The following is a 21,983-nucleotide window of genomic DNA, read 5'->3' on the forward strand; positions in this document are numbered from 1 at the left end:
TGCCCTACCTTGTATCTCGTTTATAACCCCATCCATATACAGATTGAACAACCATGGAGACATGACACATCCCTGTTTCAGTCCAAACTTCAAACAGAAAAATTCACTCAGTTCACTCTCCACACACACTGCAGCCTTAGCACCGTCACACGTTCTTTTCACAGCATTCAGCAACTTTCAGTTTACTCCATATATTCTTAATACTTAGCACATTCTCTGTCTATCCACCCTGTCATTTGCTTTCTCCAAATCCATGAGGGCTGCATACAACTTCTTTCCCTTCTCCAGAAACTTCTCTACTAAAGACCTAAGAATGTACAGTATATCTGATCTACACAACCTCTTCCCATCCTAAAACCTCCCTTTTTTCCTCCAACTAATTCCTTTGTTATTTCCCTAACTCTGTCAAAAAGTATCCTACCATATACTTTTCCTGTTACACTAAGAAGACAAATGCCGCTTTGATTACCACACACTTCTTTTTCCTGTGTACAGGGGAATAATTATAGCTGACTTCCAATTCTCCAGGACTATACCTTCCTCCCAGGATGATCTGCACATGTGCTCTACTACTATCTCTTCCCCATGCTTCAAAATTTCACCACATACTCCATCAATTCCTGGGGCTTTCTCTATTTTGATTTTCTTCATTGCTTCCACAACTTTCATCCTACTGATTTCTTCCTCTCTTCTCACATCCTTCCTTCTCCCAGCCATTCCCCAGCCACTTACAATTGCTTTACTTTCATTCTCTATGTTCAACAATTCCTTTAAGTGTTCCCTCCATCTGCTCACTTACTCTCCCTTCTCCACTAGCAATCTCCCTGTTTTATCTTTCACTCCCTGACTAACTCTTTATCACCCTGTCTCAGTTTCTTTATCTCTTTCTAGAACATTTTCTTATATTCCCTCACTTTACACTCAAATTCCTTCCAAATTCCTCATCCACTCTCTTCTTACACTCTCTTGCTAATCTTTTCACCTCTCTTTCTCTCTACATATAACTCTCTCTTCCCTCTCTCAGCTTCCTCCACTTCCCTGCTTCCCATCCATCCACTATATGCTTTCTACTTTTGTGCCTGTCTCAACTCTTCATTCCACCATGCTGTTCCTTGAATCCCCTTTCGTCTTCTTTTCGCCCAACACATCACCTCACATGCTGCACAGATTTCTTCTGTGAATATCTTGCACATGCCTTCCACATCCCCCATCGGCTCCAAACAATATTTACCCAATCGCTCCTCCACGTCTCTCTTATATTCTGCTTTTTTTTCCATCCTCTTGCAACCTTTCTACCCTCCTTGTATGAACTACTTTCTCCTGTCCTTTCCTTCTTCTATTCCTCCATTTCATTTGAACCTTGACTTTCACCATCACCAAGTGGCAGTCAGAAAGTCCACTCCATTATGCTCTTGGATGCATTACACACCTCATTCTATCAATTTCAGCGACAGAATGATCTATACAGTACTGGAAAGCATTCGTGTGACAACAGTCCTGCTGAGTGCTTTTCATCATCATCATTCCATCCCTGATTCCCACTGTGGTGGAGAAGATCAAGGAACTGGAAAGGTCTAAAGTAGAACAGAACTCCCAGTACAGTGCCAAATGAAATGGATCATACATTTATATTACTCATCTTTCAAACTTCTGAAATTCTCAGATCCACCTTACAGAACTAACATTTCATATACAAAAATGCACTTCATAATGACTGTGAGTTAGATGGAGACCACTGTCAACTGCCACGCTAAAAAAGGGGTGGACCACATCATGTACACCTTCATACACATTCCAGCCAACCACTTCTGTTACTGGTCAGTTCCATTTCTTCAGTGTCCACACCCTACTCATTAAAATGCCCACTAACCACATCCATGCATCCTGCTCTTGGCTCTGACTCCCACATTGCCCCCTTCCCTGAAATTCACTCACCCTTCCACAAACTTCGTCATATCCATTCTTTGAATGTGGCCACATCACCTAAGCACAATCTCAGACCTACAGACCTCCTTATTTAACATATCTCACAAATTCCACTATTTCTCATCCTATTTAACCTATGCAAGCCACACAGATTCCTTAACAACTGCACACTACTTTGATGTTTTTATCTTGATTTTTATTTTTTATTTTATTTGTTTATTATTATTATTTTTTTTTGGTGGAGTCCCTAACTGCCATTATCACTTAAATATATGGCTGCTTTCCTAATTTTAGTAAAATCATTGGGTAGCAGGACTGAAGTGGTTAGTCCTAATTTCTTTGATTCTCACCTTTCATTTATGACAGTACTTTTATGCTTCCTTTAGATACCTAACCTTGTGGTAAGTAACCATTAATGTCTGAAATAAATAGGCCAGTCCTTGGCCCATATGCTCCTAATGGAGCAGTAAAGGACTGGTTGGTAGATGGTCGACTCATGGTGTTTCAAAGTGTTTTTATATACTGTATATATTTTTATAAAATCAAATTACATTTCCCACTAATATGTGGGGTGATTCCAAGCCAAAACCTAAATTTTTAGACCTCTGAAATTTTACTGGTTGCTCTGAAAATTTTTTTTCTTTCATAGACTTTTCCACATTGCTTCCAGTATACTTTTAAGGTCCTCTTATGGAAGACATGGGTTTTAATCTTTATTAATCATTTTTTTTCCCTTGTGGAAGGTATACTGGTAATTAAGGACGAAATGGCTTTAGACGGAATCTGTTACAGTGCATCGTCAAAGAATTTCCATTACCATCAACTTGGTAATGACCAGCTAATTAAGCAACAACTGTATCAATATAAATATATATATATATTTTTTTTTTCATGAATTCATTTTTTTGTATTACACTAAACCAAAGGCACTGGGGGGAAAAAAAAAAAAAAAAAAAAAAAAAAAAAAATTGAAAAGCCACTTATTTACTGCACTCTTGTCCCATTAACATCATTTCTCCCTGGTCCAGAAGGGGGCAAGGTTATTCAGTGGTAGAGCATCGGACTTGGGACTGGGGGGTCATGAGATCAAGCCACACCCGATTGCTGCCATGCTGGGATGGGTAGCGCTCTCCTGTCAACTAGCAGGGCTATGTGATCTTGTAAGGTCTAGCTCAGGGGAACATTTTCCCTTTCCCTTTCCTTGGTCCTGAAGCATACTGACTCTACCAGCCAGTGTTTTACTAGGTAAGATAGACACCACATTCTCTGTTCCCCTGAGTACCCAACATAGGTGGTTACACACAAATTTCCATGAAGAATTAATTTTAAAACTTATTCTCACTTATTTTTGCCTCAATGTTTCAGTTATCTTAAACATACAGCAGTAATAATTTTCATTTTACTAATACTGTACTACTACATTACCTGAAAATCTATCCTCAGTAATATCTGTATTCTGATGTAATTTTTGTAAGAACCTGCCTATGCAGGGGTTACAAACTGCAAGTACACGCTCCTGAACGGTACAGAAAACAGCACAAGGCCTGGACATTAATTACAAACATCCACTACCCTGTTTGTACAACTTTAGTACAAGTTCATATTGGAACAAAACTGGATTGAACCTTTTATGCCAAATGAATGTCTACATTTTATTTCACCAGAAGAGTAATTAGACAAGGACATGTATTGCGAGTATGTGCTGTAATATCGAAAGTCAAGGTAAACGGACTCACCTGACACCAATTGCTCACCCCTGACCAGTCATTTATAGAAAATCTGAAAGTTTCTCTGTCCTGACTTGAGACATGTCTCAGTAAGTTGTCATCATAGGTCAGGGATGTTAAAAAATAGTTTCACACTGTTTTTCAAACAGCTGTACAGTACTATAAATTGGTAAATCAGTTTTTTAGGTGGTAATGGAGCTTTTATTTTTTTATTGTAAATCTAATTGCAAAAAAAAGGCAATATACAAAAAGGCTACATACAAGTACTTACTGTACAGTACTGTATTCTGTCTTTTGTGTAGCAGAACATTACTTCTGTAATTACCCAAACAAAGGCACAATATCACATCATCTTTAGTCCTTCACTCTCATGATGTACTGTATTTCTTTAGTTTATTCTTGCTTCTAAATACCTTAGTGTTTTTACAACATTAAGATCTACTGACTGGTGATGTTTCAGTACCTGGGTGCACTGACAGAAAAGAGATGTAAATGTGTAAAGGAAGCAGAGATGTAAGTGTGTAAAGGAGGCAAAGTACAGTGATAAAGGGATAACTGGTGGCTGGGGCATTGAAGACTTAGACATAAAACAGGGATCTGAGTGTGGCAGCTGTGTGAGGATTGCATGAAGGAGTTTTACTGCCCACATTAACATATGTTCATGAGACTTTGTTATAGTATGAAAATGAAGAGTCAGAAGTTAGAGCAATGAAAATGGAGTTACTGAGAAATGTGCATGGAATGTGGAGAGGAGAGAGAATACAGAAATACTGAAATGTGTGTGTGATTCATGGAAGATGGGCATTATCGAAGTCCATGGACAAGAGTATGCATAGATGGTATGGTCATAAGGAGAGAATGGATATAAATAGGGTGGTGAAAAGGATGTGTGCATATTTGAAGGTGGGAGGAGGTGTGGTATGCCAAGAAGAAGGTGGACAGATATGGTGAATATGTATATGACAAAATAAGGTGTGGAGACTAATCAGGCTAGGGAACTGACAAGGAACTGAGCTGGTTGGATGAACTTGTACAAATGAGAGCATGAAAAGGGTCTGGTGCCCCTTTTTTAACTTGACAGTTGTCACACTGACTGTAAGATAGGCATAAGTTTGCATATGTGTGGAAAGGTTGGCCTGGTGGGTAGTGTCAGGATTCTCAGGCTTGAATGGTGAGGGCACAAGTTTGTGGGCCATATCACCGGGCATGCTGTTGATTACGTAGCTCTTTCTTTTTTTCTCTCTCTCTTGCATTCTGGGCTCTGCCTCATCTCATGCCACCAAAGGGTGGAGGGGAAAAAAGGGGGGAGGGGTGATATATGACCAACCTCTCATAATGAGGTAAAAGGGTTAAAGAAGGCTATACTTTATATATAATTACTACAGTTCAAAAAGTGCCTCCAATGCTAAATAAATCATCTAATGATGGCATGAAAAAATTACAAAAATACAATACTGGATTGATGGGGCCTGCCAAAATGAACTAAACATTAAGCCACCTGGAATCCTAATTGATTTTCTCCATGGCTTTCTTGAGCTGCTGGGTGCGTTGGTCAGTGGGTCGGTTCATGAAGACACCTGCTAAGATGGCCAAGTGGCAGCAATGCAACAGGCCAGAACTCCACCAGGTTGAAGGGTAGGTGTTCCAGCACAACTCTATCAGTCCCAGCACCAATAACCTGAATGTATACCATGGACAAACTTGTTAATCCTCATCATCCTCATCCTGACTGTAAGTGAATAGTTTCCATTGGACAAATTCATTATTTTCTGGGGGACTCAAAGGAAGGCATTGGTTCTGCCAATGTTTCTATGCAAAAACAAACTGTTATCAGTAAGTGGATAGGGAACCAAAAAATTTAAAGTGAAAATTATTATTATTATTATTTTTTTTTTCACCACTAAAAGTACCATTATGGTATCCTTAATCATCCTAGAACACTTGACTCAGTACAAAGAGACTTCCATCAGCCAGCATTTAAAAAAATGTGTACTTAGATATCAAATGGGAGGCTACCATCAACCCTGGGAGGTACAATACTATACTACCACGGAAGTGAAGTGTGGCTAGAAACCTTGTAACCAGCCACATAATCATAACTCAGGCAGAATCCCCCTGGGGAGGGGGAGGGGGAGGGGGGATACTTCCCCAACATGGTGACTATAAGGGGCCTTTTTGTCTCCAAACTTTTCCTTCTTACTGTCCTCTTCTGCTCTTCTGTCCTACCTCTCTTCTGGATATTACTGTGCTTCCTCTGGCCTTTATTATCCCTCTACTCCTACAGTGTCATATTGCCATATTATGGCTTGATGCTAATTGTTCGTTATTTCTTCCTTCCTTCTCTGGCGGGAAACATTCAATCATAAGTACCCAAAGTCCAAGCTCAGACTCGAACATTGTTACAAATCTTATTACAAATCTCATATTTTTTTTTTTTTTCTGACAGTTTCCACCAACTGTTGGGAAGTAATTATGGCAGCTGGTTTGGCATTTGGTTTAACTTTCACTTCATAGAAAACATCAGCTGTACCCTAGCTGACACCAAAATGATATTCCTTTGAGAGAATGTATGGCAATTGTATCTCCCTGACTGATTGATTTTACTTTCATACAGTTGGCTAGACTTAGCAATAGTACTAATAATGGATCAGTTTAATTTTTTTCATCATCACCTGGACTTCCTTTCCCACCCTAGGGCAGGATGAGTAGCAACGTCCAGATAGCCTAAGTTTGCCCAGTTCAGTGGGCCATGGTTCTATTCACCCATCATTCAAGTCCAGGGATTCCTGGATCCATCAGACATGCCATGTCTGTCTCTACTCCCAGTGTCAATAATTTTGCAGAGTTGGTTAGGTATCTTTGATAAAGAATTCAGTTTTAGCATACAGTTCAGTATTACACTACAACTTACCTAAAGACAACAGAGAAGCGTGTGGACCAGAGTAAGTAGGGGAGTGTGTGGTAGTACCAGATGTAAAACTGGTAGTGGAGGGAGCGGCTGACTGTTATACCAATGAAGTTGCTTAGGAACAGTGGCAGGATAAGCAGCTGACACGCCATGTCTGTCTCCACTCCCACAGTCAATAATTTTGCATAGTTGGTTAGGTATCTGTGATAAAGAACTCAGTTTCAATATAATTAAGTTATTTGTGTTAATTCAGACACTATGAACATGGGGTCGAACGATAATTACTGTACCCATATTTTCACTTACGTAGTAAAGAGGGATAATTTAACCATTTAGCTGCCTGGATTTCTCTGCAAGTGAACCACAGGCTCCTCTCGACTCTACAAAATACTTAACAGTATCACTAAATCACAAACATGCACTTCCAACACCCATGCTATCACCTCCAACCCCAACACATCCTTTCAAACAAAGAACAAACAAACAATCGTAGACCATTATGCAAACATAAATTACTTAACACCCACATGCACCAAGTCTGAAGAACAACCCTCTCAAGACAGGCAGTCCTTTCCACTCGATCACAGGACATCCCTCTTCACTCCAAAACAGACATGTAACATTATCAAGAAAACAAGTGCAAGTATATTGAATAAATTGCAAATACAGATGATGGATGGATGGATGGATAGACAAACTCACCTGTTCCAGTGAGTTTTAGTAAAAAGGAGGATCAGCATCGCATGGAGGACCAATAATGCTAAATGAAACAATTTATTCACAAATATTTCTTCTGGCAAAAATCTCCAATTCACAGTCCACTTGAAGAGGAATACACGCCCAACATCAAATGACATCTTGATGTATCCAACTGGGTTCTCCAGCAGGAATGGTAATCCTAGTGCAACCTGAAATACCAGCAATAAGAAAGATTAAAGGAATTAAGTAGTTTTTGCATAGCCAGGCATTGATCCAAAAGGTGTTGGGGTGTACTGCTTACCTAATACTGCTAATAAGTGAACAACTTGTCACTGTAGCCTTAAATTATATAATAAAATTTTACACAAATGTAAGTACTGTTGTACAATTTCTAATTACAGGTTTTTGTGGTTGTAGGTGGTGGCGGCCATCATCGGCTCACTTGATGTAAAGTTGCCTACTTCTTCCTTCACCTTTATCATTCCTTTTCTGCGTCTGCTCACCTTTCTTCCTATTTCTCCCATCTTCCCTGTAACTTTTTATTACATGTACTCTTTTTTTCCTCTTCAAGTGGCTTTACATTGAGTGACAAACCAAATGGTCTCCTGTATGCCAGGAAATCGTTAACAATGCTGAGTGGTAACCATATAACCAACCATACGTGTTTCCTACGTGTCAACAAATGGGTTGGTGGAAGGTTAGTGCCCCTCCCCGTAAAAAAGTAACTCAAGAGTCAAACAGCCACCCCTCATGGGATTATGGCGTTTGACTATAGATAGAGTGGCCTAGCCCTAAGTCCATACACTTCTGATGGGGCACCTAAGGAAAGCTTTGGTTTTGTACAAGTGCCCTATGCCTTGGGGAATCATCATGGCTTAGTCCTGTGGCTGAAGAAATGTAACTCTACTTATCTTCAACTTCCTTGAAACCATCCTGAAGGTTTCATGACAACACAAAGTAAAACTGAATCCAGCCAATGGGTTTCCTTTTTTTTTTTTTTTTTTTTTTTCCCCCCCCCGCATGCTCATCTGTTTAGGAACTCTTAACTGCTTTTGGATCAAAGGAAGAGGCTTGGTAAGTCTCTGTGGCCACAGATGTTTCTGATGCATTACACCATGGAAGAAAGTGACAGACATGCCTGACTGACATGCAGATGCACTGGAATAGTATGCAAACAAATGTCCTTCATGGTACCTAAAGGATACATTACACCTAACTGATTGGAACAGTGCACTACAGTATATGAAAAGCAGTATAAATGAGTATTAAATATTATCACAGTAACACACTGCAATAAATCCCCTCATCACACTCTTCCACCTTCTGGTGCAGAAATCTGTGTTTATATGTCAATTAATACTTGTACTCCCAAAACAACCTTGCAAAAGTGATCTTACCTGAACTGCTGCACATATAGTAAGCTGCTTAACAGTATCTTTGAGGCCAAGGCAGTATAAGTAGGCTAACAATAGAGCCGGGGCAAAGAGGAGGATGTTCATCTTTACTGACACTGCCAAGCTGAAACAATATACATTATTTACAGTGCAAGATTCCAACTGAAGTAAATGATTCTTAACACACACACACACACACACACACACACACACACACACACACACACACACACACACACACACACACACACACACACCACACACACACACACACACACACACACACACACAGATATTACCCAATGTTCAATATAAGTGTGCATGTACAGTACATATTTTGGGTTGTACTGATAAAGAATGGTCATTAACATATAATATGAACCTCAACATAAAGATCTGAAAGATCCATCCATCATCCAATCCTACATTGCCCCATGAGGAGCGTAGGAGGCCAGGGCTAGGCAGTTGGTCTCGACATTTAAGATAGTGAAAGATGCAGAAAAAAAAAGTTATTCAGAGTTGATGTAAGTTAGTCTAAATGCTCAGTTCATTAAACAGGTCTTGCCTCAAAAGCATGAATAGTCATATAATCTACCAAACTATTACTTCCAAGCAACTACAATGTACTGTACTACTTTTTGGTGACTCTTCAAAACATCAGTTGCAGAAAACCTCACCTGTACACAAGACTGCCTATTCCCCAACAGCCGTCGATGAAGAGATTGATGGCAGCATAAACAAAAACCATTGCTACACAGTCATTGAACAGCCTCAGCACGAAGATGGAGTGGATGCGGTATGACGTGCAACAAATGAAGATCAGCATATAAGGTGGTAACTGCAGAAATTCAGGTCATGTATCATCATCATCATCTTGATCTCTTTTTCCCACTCAGGGATGGGGTAAGGTAGGGTCAAGAAGCAAGAAAAACTCGCAGAACAAGAATTAATCAAGAGTTATTAATATGATCAATACAGTAAGTCTTCATGACATGAAATCTTTATTGACATTTTTTTTTTTTTTCCCCCATTAAGTTTACAATAAATTATAAAAAAATTTGGAACTGAAAGAACACAGAAAAACTGAAAATGAACAAACAATGCTGCCCACTAAGCTTTCTGCACTTGTGGCATATTGTTTAGATTTGTGAATGGAGAATGATGTACTGGGCAGCAAATACATGCAGTACTTGGCCAAGTTCAAAAAGATAAAAAAGAAATAGAAAAGATGAAAAAAACTATCAGCTCTGCCAACTAACCTTCTTACTCTTATGACATATCCTGAAAACCAGTGTCAAGAGAATGATGTACAAGGCAGCAAACATATACTGAGCCAGACTGATGTTGGTACCTCTGCTGGTGATGTGGTACAGGCCAAGGTATATGTACACAAACCCTGAAAATATAATTCTTTCAACTTAACTTGGCCCAGATTTTTGTCCTCCTCCAGCTTATTTTGTGTGGCTCAATGGCAGAATAAGACAATGTTATGGCTCTATATCCTTCCACAGCACTTCTCTGTGACTAGCTTCCTCTTGTAGTACTAATCTACCATTACAACTAAGTATTCAGAACTTGGAGACAGCAATTCTAGGCTGCATCAAAATGAAAAAATAGAGCACAGTACAGTATTTATTCCCTTGAATCAGAATGACCTCCTTCCTAGGTCATTTTTACTGCTAACAGATTATTTTGATCAGCTTAGGAAAGGCTTGTTGTACTGTACAGGTTTATCCAGGCAATATGCAGGCCCCCAGTTCAAAGCATCTAACATAAGGTGATTAAACTCTGCAAGAGATGGCACGAATTAAATAAAAAGGACATCCCCAGGTTCAGTGCATTAACACTGTGCCTCATATTCTTCACAGCTTATGAAACTTTATAACACCTCTTCCTCAGCAATTTATTTTACATATTACACCATTCTCTCTTTGCCTTAAATGCTGAAACTAAGCAGCCTAGCTCTGGGTACCTACACTTCTGTTTATGCTGACATGATGATGATGATGATGATAATGATGAATACATAACCAACACTCAAGAGAACATCAATCCTTGTATGGGCAGGAACACTAGCATTCTATTCCAGCCAGCATCAAACAACTGCTGTAGATCCATGCAGCCAGAATCTGATGGGTCAAGTGTCAATATTCATTCAACATCTAATCCAGTGTTGCCCCATGAGAAGCATAGAAGCCCAGGGCTAGGGAAGTTGGTCCTGACATTTAAGATGAGAGTGACCAGCCTCACTCACTCCTAAGTGGCATTAAGTGAGCAATGAACCACAACCATCCCTTGGATATAAACCCACACCAGCTCAATCCGACTGAAGCGCCTTAATTACCCACTAAACCACCAGGTGTCGTAATATGATTATATGGTTACCACCCAGCACAGTAAATGGTTTCCTGGTGTACAGGAAACCATTTGGCTTGTCACACAGTGCAGAGGCATCCAGAGACAGAAGGAAGAGGAAAGAATGAAGGAAAGAAAGACAGAAGAGGAAGGAAGAGAGGAAAGGGCAGGCGCTTGAGAGCAGCACTACATCAAGTGAGTGGATGGTGGGTGCCCCCACCTACCTACTAAGTGCCAATGTTAATTTCACATACTGGTACTCATACAATAACATATTCTGACAAGGCACATTATATGGAATGGTATTTATGCTGCTTAGTGAAATTAGTATTGTTCAAATACAAATCACATGCCTTACCAGTTTTAACACACATTTATGTAGACCCTGGAAGTCATCACCAATACCATAATCATCATCATCATCATCCCAATCCTAAATACCACCTAAGGCTGGGGTTAAATCAGATCTAAAAACAGAGAAAGAGACGACAAATAAGCAGAACTACTCAAAATAATAATAATAATAATAATAATAAGGTCCAGTGAAATGGGATATGCTGCAAACATGAACTTTCAATTATCCATGATGCAATATCTGGCCCAATGCAATAACCGGTGAAATTATGCAATATCTGGTGCCAAAATGGGATGTAACTGGCAGTTCTATGCTATACCCAGCATCAAAGTGTATCAACCGGTTTGTAAACAGCAGCCAACTAGCACTGTATTACTGTATTCTATCATTACTTATTGTATTTTATCCTTAATTTTCATCATTTACTCATGGGAAAGTTTTTAGGCTAGAAAGTTGAGATGGATAATGCAATATTCGGCTCAGTGCCGAATACTGAGCTGATGGGGGGTACTATGCAATACCCAGTGTTTTGCAATATCCAGCGTGTGGGCTTGGCTGAATTATGCTGGATAATTGAGTTTAAAGTATATAACTCAATACATGTACTGACAGTAATACACAGCTTCTGAATTACAGAGATAAACAAGAGAAAAGTTCACTAGACAAAGACATGGTGAGTTACAGAAGCACCTAACTACATTACCTCTTTGAATCCAGTGGTGTATTTCTCAGTTCAGTTTTGCTCTCTCCAGATTATTTTATTCAACTCAGAAGTATTCAAACTGGAGAGGTAATATATAACTTTCATAAACAGTTTCACTACCAAGGATCTTTTCCAGGCTGAATAAAACTGTCTTTTGGTGGACTGATTAAAGTAAAAATTATATCATAGTCAATGAACTGGAACATTAAATTCCATTAATGAAAGTAGCTGTACTGTATGCCTTTAGGTGCTGCTCATTTGAACATGAACCCAGTGGGCTGCATGCTGAAGTTCCCCTAGTGCAGTCCACCATCCTTCTTTCATGGGATTGAGAAGGAGATGAACGTCTGAGATATTTGTATGACCAAACAGTTGAGGATCCTAGCCATACCAGTGCAACCACGTGAAGGCATCCCTCTCCAGGCATGAAAGCATCAACATACCAGCTGGATAGACAAGTGGGCCCGTATCTCCTCGCAGCTGAGTATAATCCCAGGTTCCGTTGGCAACTCCCTCCACTTCCTGCATGTATGCCACCCAGTCTATCTCAGTGTCTGTGATAAAAATACAGTACAGGGTGATCAGTATATTGTGCCCTCTAACCTTGTGTGCTGTGGGGACAGTTTAGTCTGCTGGTGTTGCAAGTACAAACATATTGGCTGCTTCACGAAATTACTAATCAGTCACTGAACCAGATGTAATGATGCAGACATACAGCAAGAAGCTGAAACGGGTAATGAGAATTGGAAAATGATACAAGGTTAACATCACTAACGTTGATTGGGCTGTCCTTGCATCACACAAGAAATAGCATGCATAATACAGTATATGGCTCACAACCTATAATCAGTAGGGAGGTTGGGGTGCCCATCATTCATCACTACCATCATAAAAACTCTTGACGGCACCTAGCAGCTTACCATCTACACCGCACATATGGAATGTTCCAGCACAATTTATGGTACTGTACAGTACAGTGCTGCATAAGTAGCTTCAAAGTGGAAGGGTATCCCATACCTGACAAAAATTGGATGATACAACAAGCATTAGGAATTAATGTGATTACAGGTACCAGTGATCAGATACTGATATACTTTGAGATATACTATGACATTAGAAAACAAGTAGCCTAGAATTTTCACTACCATTAACTCTTTCTCTACAATACTGTATACAGTATACCAGTAAGTACACATTTATATACCGGTATATATACTGTACCATATATTAACAGAGAGAGAGAGAGAGACAGAGAGAGAGAGGGAAAGAGAGAGTACAGTACTGTACTTACATTTAACTTTCTGGATAATAACAATATTGACGATGATTTCAGCAGCCAGGAACACTATGGCTGATATCCAAAAGTACCTGGGGTTGAAAATCAGTTCAGTGATGAAATCTCTGCTAACATATTCATGGTAGAGATGATTCAGTTTCTCTGACATGGTTGGATGTTTTCTTCTCACATTTTTATCTACTGGAGACATGATGTCATATGAAGTGCCTGTAATATTAACACAGAATTAGCTATCAGGAAAGCAGCTTATGTGGGATCATTATATACACTGTATTCACTTTTGTTTGCATGGTTGAATTAACACATTTCTTTTTTCACTTTGATCATCATTTTGAACTAAACCATCAAAATTTCAAAATTACATAATATCCTGAAGTGGTACTATGTTCATATAAAGTTAATGTTTCATTAATAATGATAAAAAAAACGATATTACAATTTTTGCATATGCTTCATATTCCTACGTAAACCTAGTGGACCGGTGGCAAGTTTTAGTTTTAGGAATTTTCATTTCAACAAAAATCTTCATTTGTTCAATCTTTCATTTACATAGGCTCCAACATGCTTGCATGTGTTAGCATTGATCACTTAATGGAGGCTTTCCATGCCACTCAGTCACTCCCTCTCTGTCCAGTTCCAAACATTCTTGCAAGGGGAGAAGCACTGAAGTCCCCTAGTACAACAGCAGCAGAGTTACAAAGAAAGCACTCTGATATCCTGGGAATGTATCACATCATTTAGAACCATCTCCAAAAAGGGATGAACTGGCCTGTTGCCATGATGCCAGAAAAATTGCACAAGGTACATTTTTAATTGCCCTTGGACACAAGAGTAGTGGGCATATCATGTATGTGATGACATCTCTTTCCAGTGTGCCAGAGTAAGTGGTGCTAGGATAAGGTGTCCATGAACAGTCAGCAGGTATGACCATCAATACACTGGGAAAAGTATGAAACACTCAAATCAACTTATGATCTGGGGCTCTTTTAGAGGTGTCATGGGGAGAGGTAGCTTGTATTTCCACTAAAGAATGTTACAATGAACAGTGACTGGCCTTTGCAGGTGTTAGAACAGCATTTCCATGCTGTGTATGATATTCATGGTTGAAACACCTTCATGGAGGATGGTGCAATGTGTTACTGGTCCATGAAAATGCTCAAGTGATAACAGTATCTAAGATATGTAATGGATGGAGAACAACCAAGAACTAATTCCAACTGAAAATGCTTGGTCATACATTAAACAGAGCCTTAATTTTCAGGATAACTCATCAATCTGTGCCCAACCTAACAAATGCCATCAAGTAGGTTTGGATTCAAGCCCAAAGTGTGGATACTTTCAGAATCTGATTTCATGTCAAATGGTCATATACAATAAAGTCTGGACCATCAGATATTAAATGAATGGTTGGCAATACCTTATCTTTTTTTTTTTTTTTTTTTTTTTTACCATAAACTGTGTCACAAAAAACGGGCAGTATTGAATGACTCTGCAGTGGGTATAAGAATGCTGACTGTCAATGGTAAGCCATCCATTTACTACCTCCTTAGCTTCTTCAGACTTTAAAAAAAAAAAAAAAAGTGTAGAATTGTGGGAAAAACACCACATATACAGTACTGTAGACATTTAGCCTATACACATAAATGATCCACTACTTTGGTCCTAGTTTAGATGGGTCAGGTTTCTCCAGGTCTGGTGTTTGTGATTCTTATCAGCTAAATACCCCACACTGTAATACTGTACTGTACTGTATAGCACTGGAGAGAAAAAAAAAAAGGACGGGTGCAGCACAGTCAGAAATAATTTAAAGGTAGCTGTTGCAGGGTCAAGGTCTCACCTTGCACAAGGGAAGTAATTTACATGACATCCCAATAAGGATGCATTTCCAAACCAAATAACATAAAGATCCCTAATCCTCCCCCAATATTGAGAAAATGTCATGCAAGAGACTAAAAATACTATGTGGTCATCTTGTGATAAAGAGAGTGGTTAGGATTATGGCAGCCATAAGTATACATGTACACTCACAGACTATGATTACAGCACTTGCAAAGCTTTTATACATACAATGAATGCTACAGTTGTTAGGTTAGGTTAATACTGCTAGAATTCAGCTTAAAGTGCTAGAATTTGGCAGTTACGTTTGGTGGTTCAGTTCGGTTAGGGTAGGTTACGGCTGCCGTAATCATAGTCCGTGAGTGTAGGTTATGGCTGCCGTAATCTTAGTCTATGAGTGTATACGTACAGCTGCCGTAATCCTAACCACAGCCTAAACTAAAATAGCATACCCCTATTTTTGACATATATAACAGCCAGAAATGAGAGCTGGACAAGCCCACCCCTTCCTTTTGTACTAATTGCTGAAAAGCACATTTGCAATATCTGTATAGAAATTACCTGAAAGTGCATAAACTTAATGATGAACATAGTTTCCTTTACCGGCAGTTGAATGTACTTCTGAAATACTGCTACCACAGGTTCATCTGAAATATGAACTGAGCAGAGGGCAGGCAAAAGATGCTCCCCTCCTGCAGTATACCATCCCCCTTTCAGTTGATGGGGAGATGAGAGGAGTTTGCATAACCAGGCAGCAGTGCCACCGCACGAAGGCGCTCCTCTCCAGCCTCTAAATAAAAAGCTAATTAAACAAAATACACACCAACATCGTCACCCAGACCTTTCATACCCCAATGTAGGATAAGGTAGGGTCCAGAGAGCCTGAGAAAAAAAAAAGGTTATACTAATCAAAATATACCTTCTTTTGGGGGTATTTATGGAAGGTTCATGGACACTCGCGGTAGCTTGTTTACTGACGAGCGAGCCGACAGGAGTTGTCACTCAGTACATCAAACTTACTCAAATGTACGCAACTTAAAATCTCGACTCAAAGCTGTAGCCCAAACACAACCAACCTAACCTAATCTATTCTAACTTAACTGGGAGGCTTTGCCGATTCCATACAAACCCTTAAACCCTTCTCGAACAAGCCCGCCTCTTAACCTCCGTATAATTCTCTCTCCCCCCCCCTTACACGGTTAGTTATGACTGCCATCCACTATAATAGTAACGTGAACCTTGTATAGATGAGTACTGGTTCCACATGTATAGCAGTAATTCGTGCTATAGGGACCATGGTATAGAGCCCAGGAAAAAAAAAAAGTGTGAATGAAGGACTGGCATAAGAAATGATCAAAATCCAAACAGGACAGGACCACGATTGTGCTATCAATTCCCATACACCGTCAGGCATGATTGTACAAGTGTCATTACTATCGAGATAATCAAATTCAGACTTCCAATACTCGACGTTTATGCCTGCAAATCATGTTTACGCAATCATGACTGACAATGCATAGGGTACTTAAGATCCCTCTACACTATTTTATTCTTGTGACTCTAGACGGTTTTATATGTTGCTTACCTCTAAACGGTTTTATATAGGTCAGGGGAGAGCGCTTGTGGTGAAAGGGTTAGTGAAACCTCTGCACACATTTGTAAACACTGTACAAATGTTTTGCTGAACAAGACCACCCACCTCCTTTTGTTATTATGCACTTGTCCGTAATCTTCAGTTTTGAAAAGCTTTTCCTAAGCAACTGTGGAAAGAGTAAACTCCGAGGAAGACGACTGAGGGGGAAAGAGGGGGGTAAAAGCAGAGTTAATTGAGGATTTATCAGGAAATTAGCTACGGATGAAAAAGGTTTAGCGAAGAAAGTTTCAAAAGAGGCGCCAGATGGGAAGTCATTTTTATAGTGGTGTTTACCTAAATATATTTTCAATTGTTAAAAATTTAAAAGAGCTTTGTTAATAACATTTGTTATTGAAACGAAAAAATGCAGAAATAACAATTAAAAAAAAAAGTTTTACAAAGTTGAACCAAACGAAGCAGTACGGTAGCCCTCTCGAGTCTCGACTACAAGATGGCGGTTGACGAAGAAGGAGTGGGATGGTGAATATCATACAATTACATCCTTCGTCATCCGCCTGCAGGGGAAGGTAAGCTTTATTTTTATTCACGGTGTCATTACAGATAAATTTTAAGGCCCACTTATATTCTTTTCATCCATCCAAGACGCCATGTGCAGAGGTAAGGACGCCTCCAGATATGCGGGTAAACCACAGCAGCACATCCAACAAAGAAAGGGTGGGAATCCGGACCACGCCTTGATTATTTACCCCATTTAGCGTCAATTTATCGGTCACTGTCAGAAGTGTATGTTGCCTTTAGGTATTGAGCACATAATTCTGCAATGTTTTGACTTAAACATTTCTCGGTGTTGGTCGGTGCACTCATTTTTAATGCTGACGTTTTTAAAGTCTTTAATAATGAGGGTATGATGGCATGCTGAACCAGCACCGTCAGTGTGCCACCACCAAGTAGTGTTTTGCTCTGTTTTTTTACCGTAATGTATGGGCTTCCTGTTGTTTACCTTTAAGTTAGGGTAAATTTTCAGTCATAACACCGCATTCTGTTAATTCTGTGTCTCACAAATCTGAATGGCAAATGACACCGAATAATGAATGACACCGGGAAATGTATATAACAGCTGCTTCCTACTGTCATTCGCCATCCAGATTAATCTGGCCCGGTGTCATATGCACTGAGTGACTTTATGCTGGAAGTTACCGTTCCCTTCTTTATTAAGCCAAAATTAACCTAACCATATCATAGATCAACCTAACCTATATAAACCTAAACTAATCTTCATTCACGAAATGACTCATTTTACAATCTGCCTGTACACCGGAAACTGAATGACATTACAATAATTTACAGTAGAATGAAACATTACCAGTCATTCCAGTGTAAACCCACTGTTGACACCATTGCATCTTTAGAAAACCGAATGACAAATATCACATGGAATAACACTGATACTACCTGTCATGCCAGTGAATACCTTTTGTTGACATCCCATTGCATTTTTTTTTTTTCACAGCTCCATGTACCTGGCGTGAGTTAAAAGCATACAACTCAGGAGGAGTTCCTGGATGGCAAACTTTGATGCTGCCAATATTTTAAACAGATTATTCAAATGATAAATGTATGATTGTATACTTTACAGATTACACTTAGACATGGCAAAATATTAAAGTATCTCATTGACAAGCTATTTTAAAGAAATATTTCAAAGGTTAACCTGCAACGTCCCAGCAATGTATGGGTACGTTACAACTTTTTTTTCACACCGAGACCCAATGATGTACTGGTACATTTTGCAATTGCGAGGTCCATCATTTGCACATTTTTCAAGAGTCGCAGGCGATTATTGGTAGGCATACGCGGGAGACCACACTCCCTGACTCTGCGTGAGTCCCGCATGCCATTGTCTGTCACTTACCTGTTAGCAGTGACACAGTAAAAACATGGCACACCATGGTCTCTGTTTTCGAAATTCAAGCCGCCCTTGATGCCATCACAGGTGACAGCGATTCCCCAGTTGATGATGATGTGGAGGACAAGGATTACGTGGCGCTGGAGGAAGAAATGAGCAGCAGTGATGAGGAGGTACCATTGCCAAGGAAGGTGCGGTATGTCACGGCGCACTGGCCATCTCGATGAATAACCCGCCTCCTCTCAGACTCTGACAGTAAAAAGGAGTACCTGAAGCACCTGCAGTACACTGTACATGAAGTCTTGCGCTGAACTTAGTAATTTGCACTCATAATTCCATTTTCTTAACACTGCGCACTCTAGTCATACTTGCATTCCATTGTACCTTAATGAAATCAGTGTTGCACTCTGCACTTAAGTCTTTGCACTCATAAATCCATTTTCTTAACACTACACACTCTAGTCTAATTTGCGCTCCATTGTACGTTAATAACATCAGTGTTGCACTCTGCACTTAAGTCTTTGCACTCAGAATTCTAATTTCTTAACATTGCACACTGTTTTTTTTTCACTGCACAGCACTGTAAATTCCCGTGTGGTCTAGTGGTGAGTTCTTGCTGTTTATTCACTGTAAGAGTTTGAGAGTAGCTGATGCAGGTGGCCTAGGTGTGCGTCACTGGGACGTGGCAATGGACTACCCACTGCAGACGACTCTGAAGAGAGGTGCAAACTCACGTCCAGTGGCGACTCCACTGTGCCTGATGTGCTGGGCTGTGGCTTGGAGGATGAGGGCCTGTCTTGGTGAGGCAGTGGTGTGGAGCCAGGGTTGGGCACAGCAGGGGTCACGGGTCTGAAAAAGCTGTCAATGGTTGATTGACGCAAGGAACGACGATTTTGGCGATTAATGATGCGCTGCCTGAAAGTGCGCGCTTCCTCCACAAGTCCCAAGGGCCCCATCTCCCTGTCACAGTCCGGGTGTTCCAGGTAGTCGAGAACGAACTCTGCGTGTTCCCGGAGTGCGCTCAGCTTGGGGATGGCTGGAGTAGTGTCATGCTGAGTGGAGTCCGCATCATCGTCGCCATCCTCATCAGAATCTTCAGGCTGAGTACTGACACCTGCAACTGAAGATGCGATCTTGATATCAGACATGGTCTGATACCCAGGATCGCCCTTGTCGTCATCCAACCACTCACGCACTTTGTCCACATCATCATACCCATGTGCACATAGATGTGCATGGAAGTCATCCATGTCAAAACCTAGGAAATCGTGCTCCACATCCTTTCCGAGAAGCTGACGAAACCAACCATTTTCAAGAGTCTTGACAGGAACTTCCTTCCATGCACTGGCCCAGTTGTAGATTGCAGACTTGATGTAGTGGCGAAGGTTTTCCAAAGTCCGCTGGCCTCGCGTGTCCCGTCCCTCCCTGCGCTCGTCCTTGAGAATAACCATCACCTCATCCAGGAACTTCCTTCAGTACAGCCTCTTCATTGCCACGATCACTCCTTGGTCCATTGGGTGGATGAGAGCAGTCGTATTAGGTAGCATAAACATGCACCTAATGCAGCCATTCTCCTTATCGCATGGGTGGGCAGGTGCATTATCTAAGAGAAGGAGGGCCTTTACCTGGTCGCGTGGGATTCCCAGTTTCTCCGTCTGGTAATGGATGACCTCCTTGACAGGTGGAACCTGTCTTTGAAGATCTGGGCAGTGAACCATGCCTTCAAAGATTGGTACCAAACAACAGGAAGGACATCCATCACCCCACGAAGACACCTAGGCTGCTTTGCACGTCCAACAATGATGGGCTTTAGCCGGTGCATGCCGTTAGCATTGGCACAACACAAAGCAGATATCCGTTGTTTGGAGAGCATGCAGCCAGGTACACGCTTCTCTGTCTCCTCGGCTATAGTGTTCGTTGGCAGAGAGCGATAGAATAAACCAGTTTCGTCAGCATTGTAGACTTGACCGAGAGTGAGGCTCTCCCTGTTGATCAAGCCCTTCTCCTTGTGCCGAAACTCCTCTACTCCATCTTCGTTGGCATCCAAAGCTTCGCCATGAGACTTAACAGTTGGTAAGGCCATGTCATAACTTGAACACGAAGAGCAAACCCTCAGATGCCTTGAAGTCATCGTGAAGCCTTGCGAACTTCTTAGCAGCAGCCTTCAGCTCCGTGCCATGCACCAGTACATCAGCAGCACGTTGTTGTCAATACCAAATCAACGTGGAGCGGTCGACTTCAGCATACCTGGGAGTAAACATCATCTTCCTCTCCACGTTGCGTTTGTTCTTTGACGAGAAGTCAGCTGTGTACTGCACGAGTTTGTTGCGAGATCTCTTGATATCAAAGTAGATCGGGCCAGGTTGAATTCATGGAGGATGCGTAAGGTTGACCATCCCGCATCCACCTTGTCCAATATCTACGGGACTTCTTCTCCAGAGTCAAAACCACTCTCTTTTCTTAGGAGGCGGGGCCATCATCACACACTCGAAGAAGTGGCAGGAGAGCCTGCAGCAGGTAGGGCACCACCACAAAAACGAGCATGTGGGCGGCCATTATGACGAGCGTGCACTCACAACAAGAGACGGGCGGTAAGTGGGGAGGATGCAGGGGCGCTCTAGCGGACAGCGGTGGAACCACACACCAAAACACAGCTGGTCCGCGCTGTGCGCACCAAGTTCAAATTACGTTTTTTTTTTTTTTTTTTTTTTTTTTTATAATAATAATATATATCCCAGGACCAAAATGTCTGGTAAGTTGGGTGTCCGGAAAGTGGGGATTCGGGTAGTATGGGGATTACTGTACTTTACTTGTATGCCTGCTATGTCATCAGCACCTCAAAAAGCATCAGGTTTATGCAGCTTGTGATGACGTATTCAGAACTGTTTGCCATAGGAAGGAAATACAAACATTAGCAATGTCCCCATTGTGAAACCAATAGTCACTTGTATAAAGATACCTTTTTGGTTGTGTGTACCTGAAGTGTTGAAGCTGTTAAATCAGGCACTTGATATTATGGAAAGAGTCATTGAGAACATGGTAAAGGGGGTATCACACGGTACCTGAAATCATGGTTTGCCAAAGAAATCGTGGTAACTGCCCACGAAACCCTGGTAGCCGCCGATGATTTCGTCGGCAAAACTTGATTCTGTTCAAAACCATTCCTGCCGACGATTTCAGGTACAAAACGATTTCTCTGATACAAGAGCGAGCTGAATGGAGAACTTGGAGGCTGTACTGCAGTATTTTGGTTATTGTTTAAAATTTACAATTCCCTCCTAGA

General features: G+C 40.8%; 1 protein-coding gene across 1 annotated transcript; it reads right to left on the bottom strand.

The window, feature by feature from the left end:
* Positions 1–5,060: 5,060 nt before the first annotated feature.
* Positions 5,061–13,566, bottom strand: Alg3 (Alg3, alpha-1,3- mannosyltransferase). Its single transcript, XM_080280833.1, has 8 exons — positions 13,359–13,566; positions 12,511–12,621; positions 9,914–10,050; positions 9,332–9,492; positions 8,658–8,778; positions 7,264–7,469; positions 6,565–6,762; positions 5,061–5,331 (listed from the first exon to the last, which is right to left on the bottom strand). Exons 1-8 carry the CDS (start codon positions 13,552–13,554, stop codon positions 5,160–5,162), a joined length of 1,302 nt encoding a protein of 433 aa, XP_080136959.1. The 5' UTR covers positions 13,555–13,566; the 3' UTR covers positions 5,061–5,159.
* Between the last annotated feature and the right edge of the window lie 8,417 nt (positions 13,567–21,983).

The sequence above is a fragment of the Coenobita brevimanus genome, chromosome 86 (genome assembly GCF_032717465.1).
Source record: "Coenobita brevimanus isolate Jiangsu-jjx chromosome 86, ASM3271746v2, whole genome shotgun sequence".
Lineage (NCBI taxonomy): Eukaryota > Metazoa > Arthropoda > Malacostraca > Decapoda > Coenobitidae > Coenobita > Coenobita brevimanus.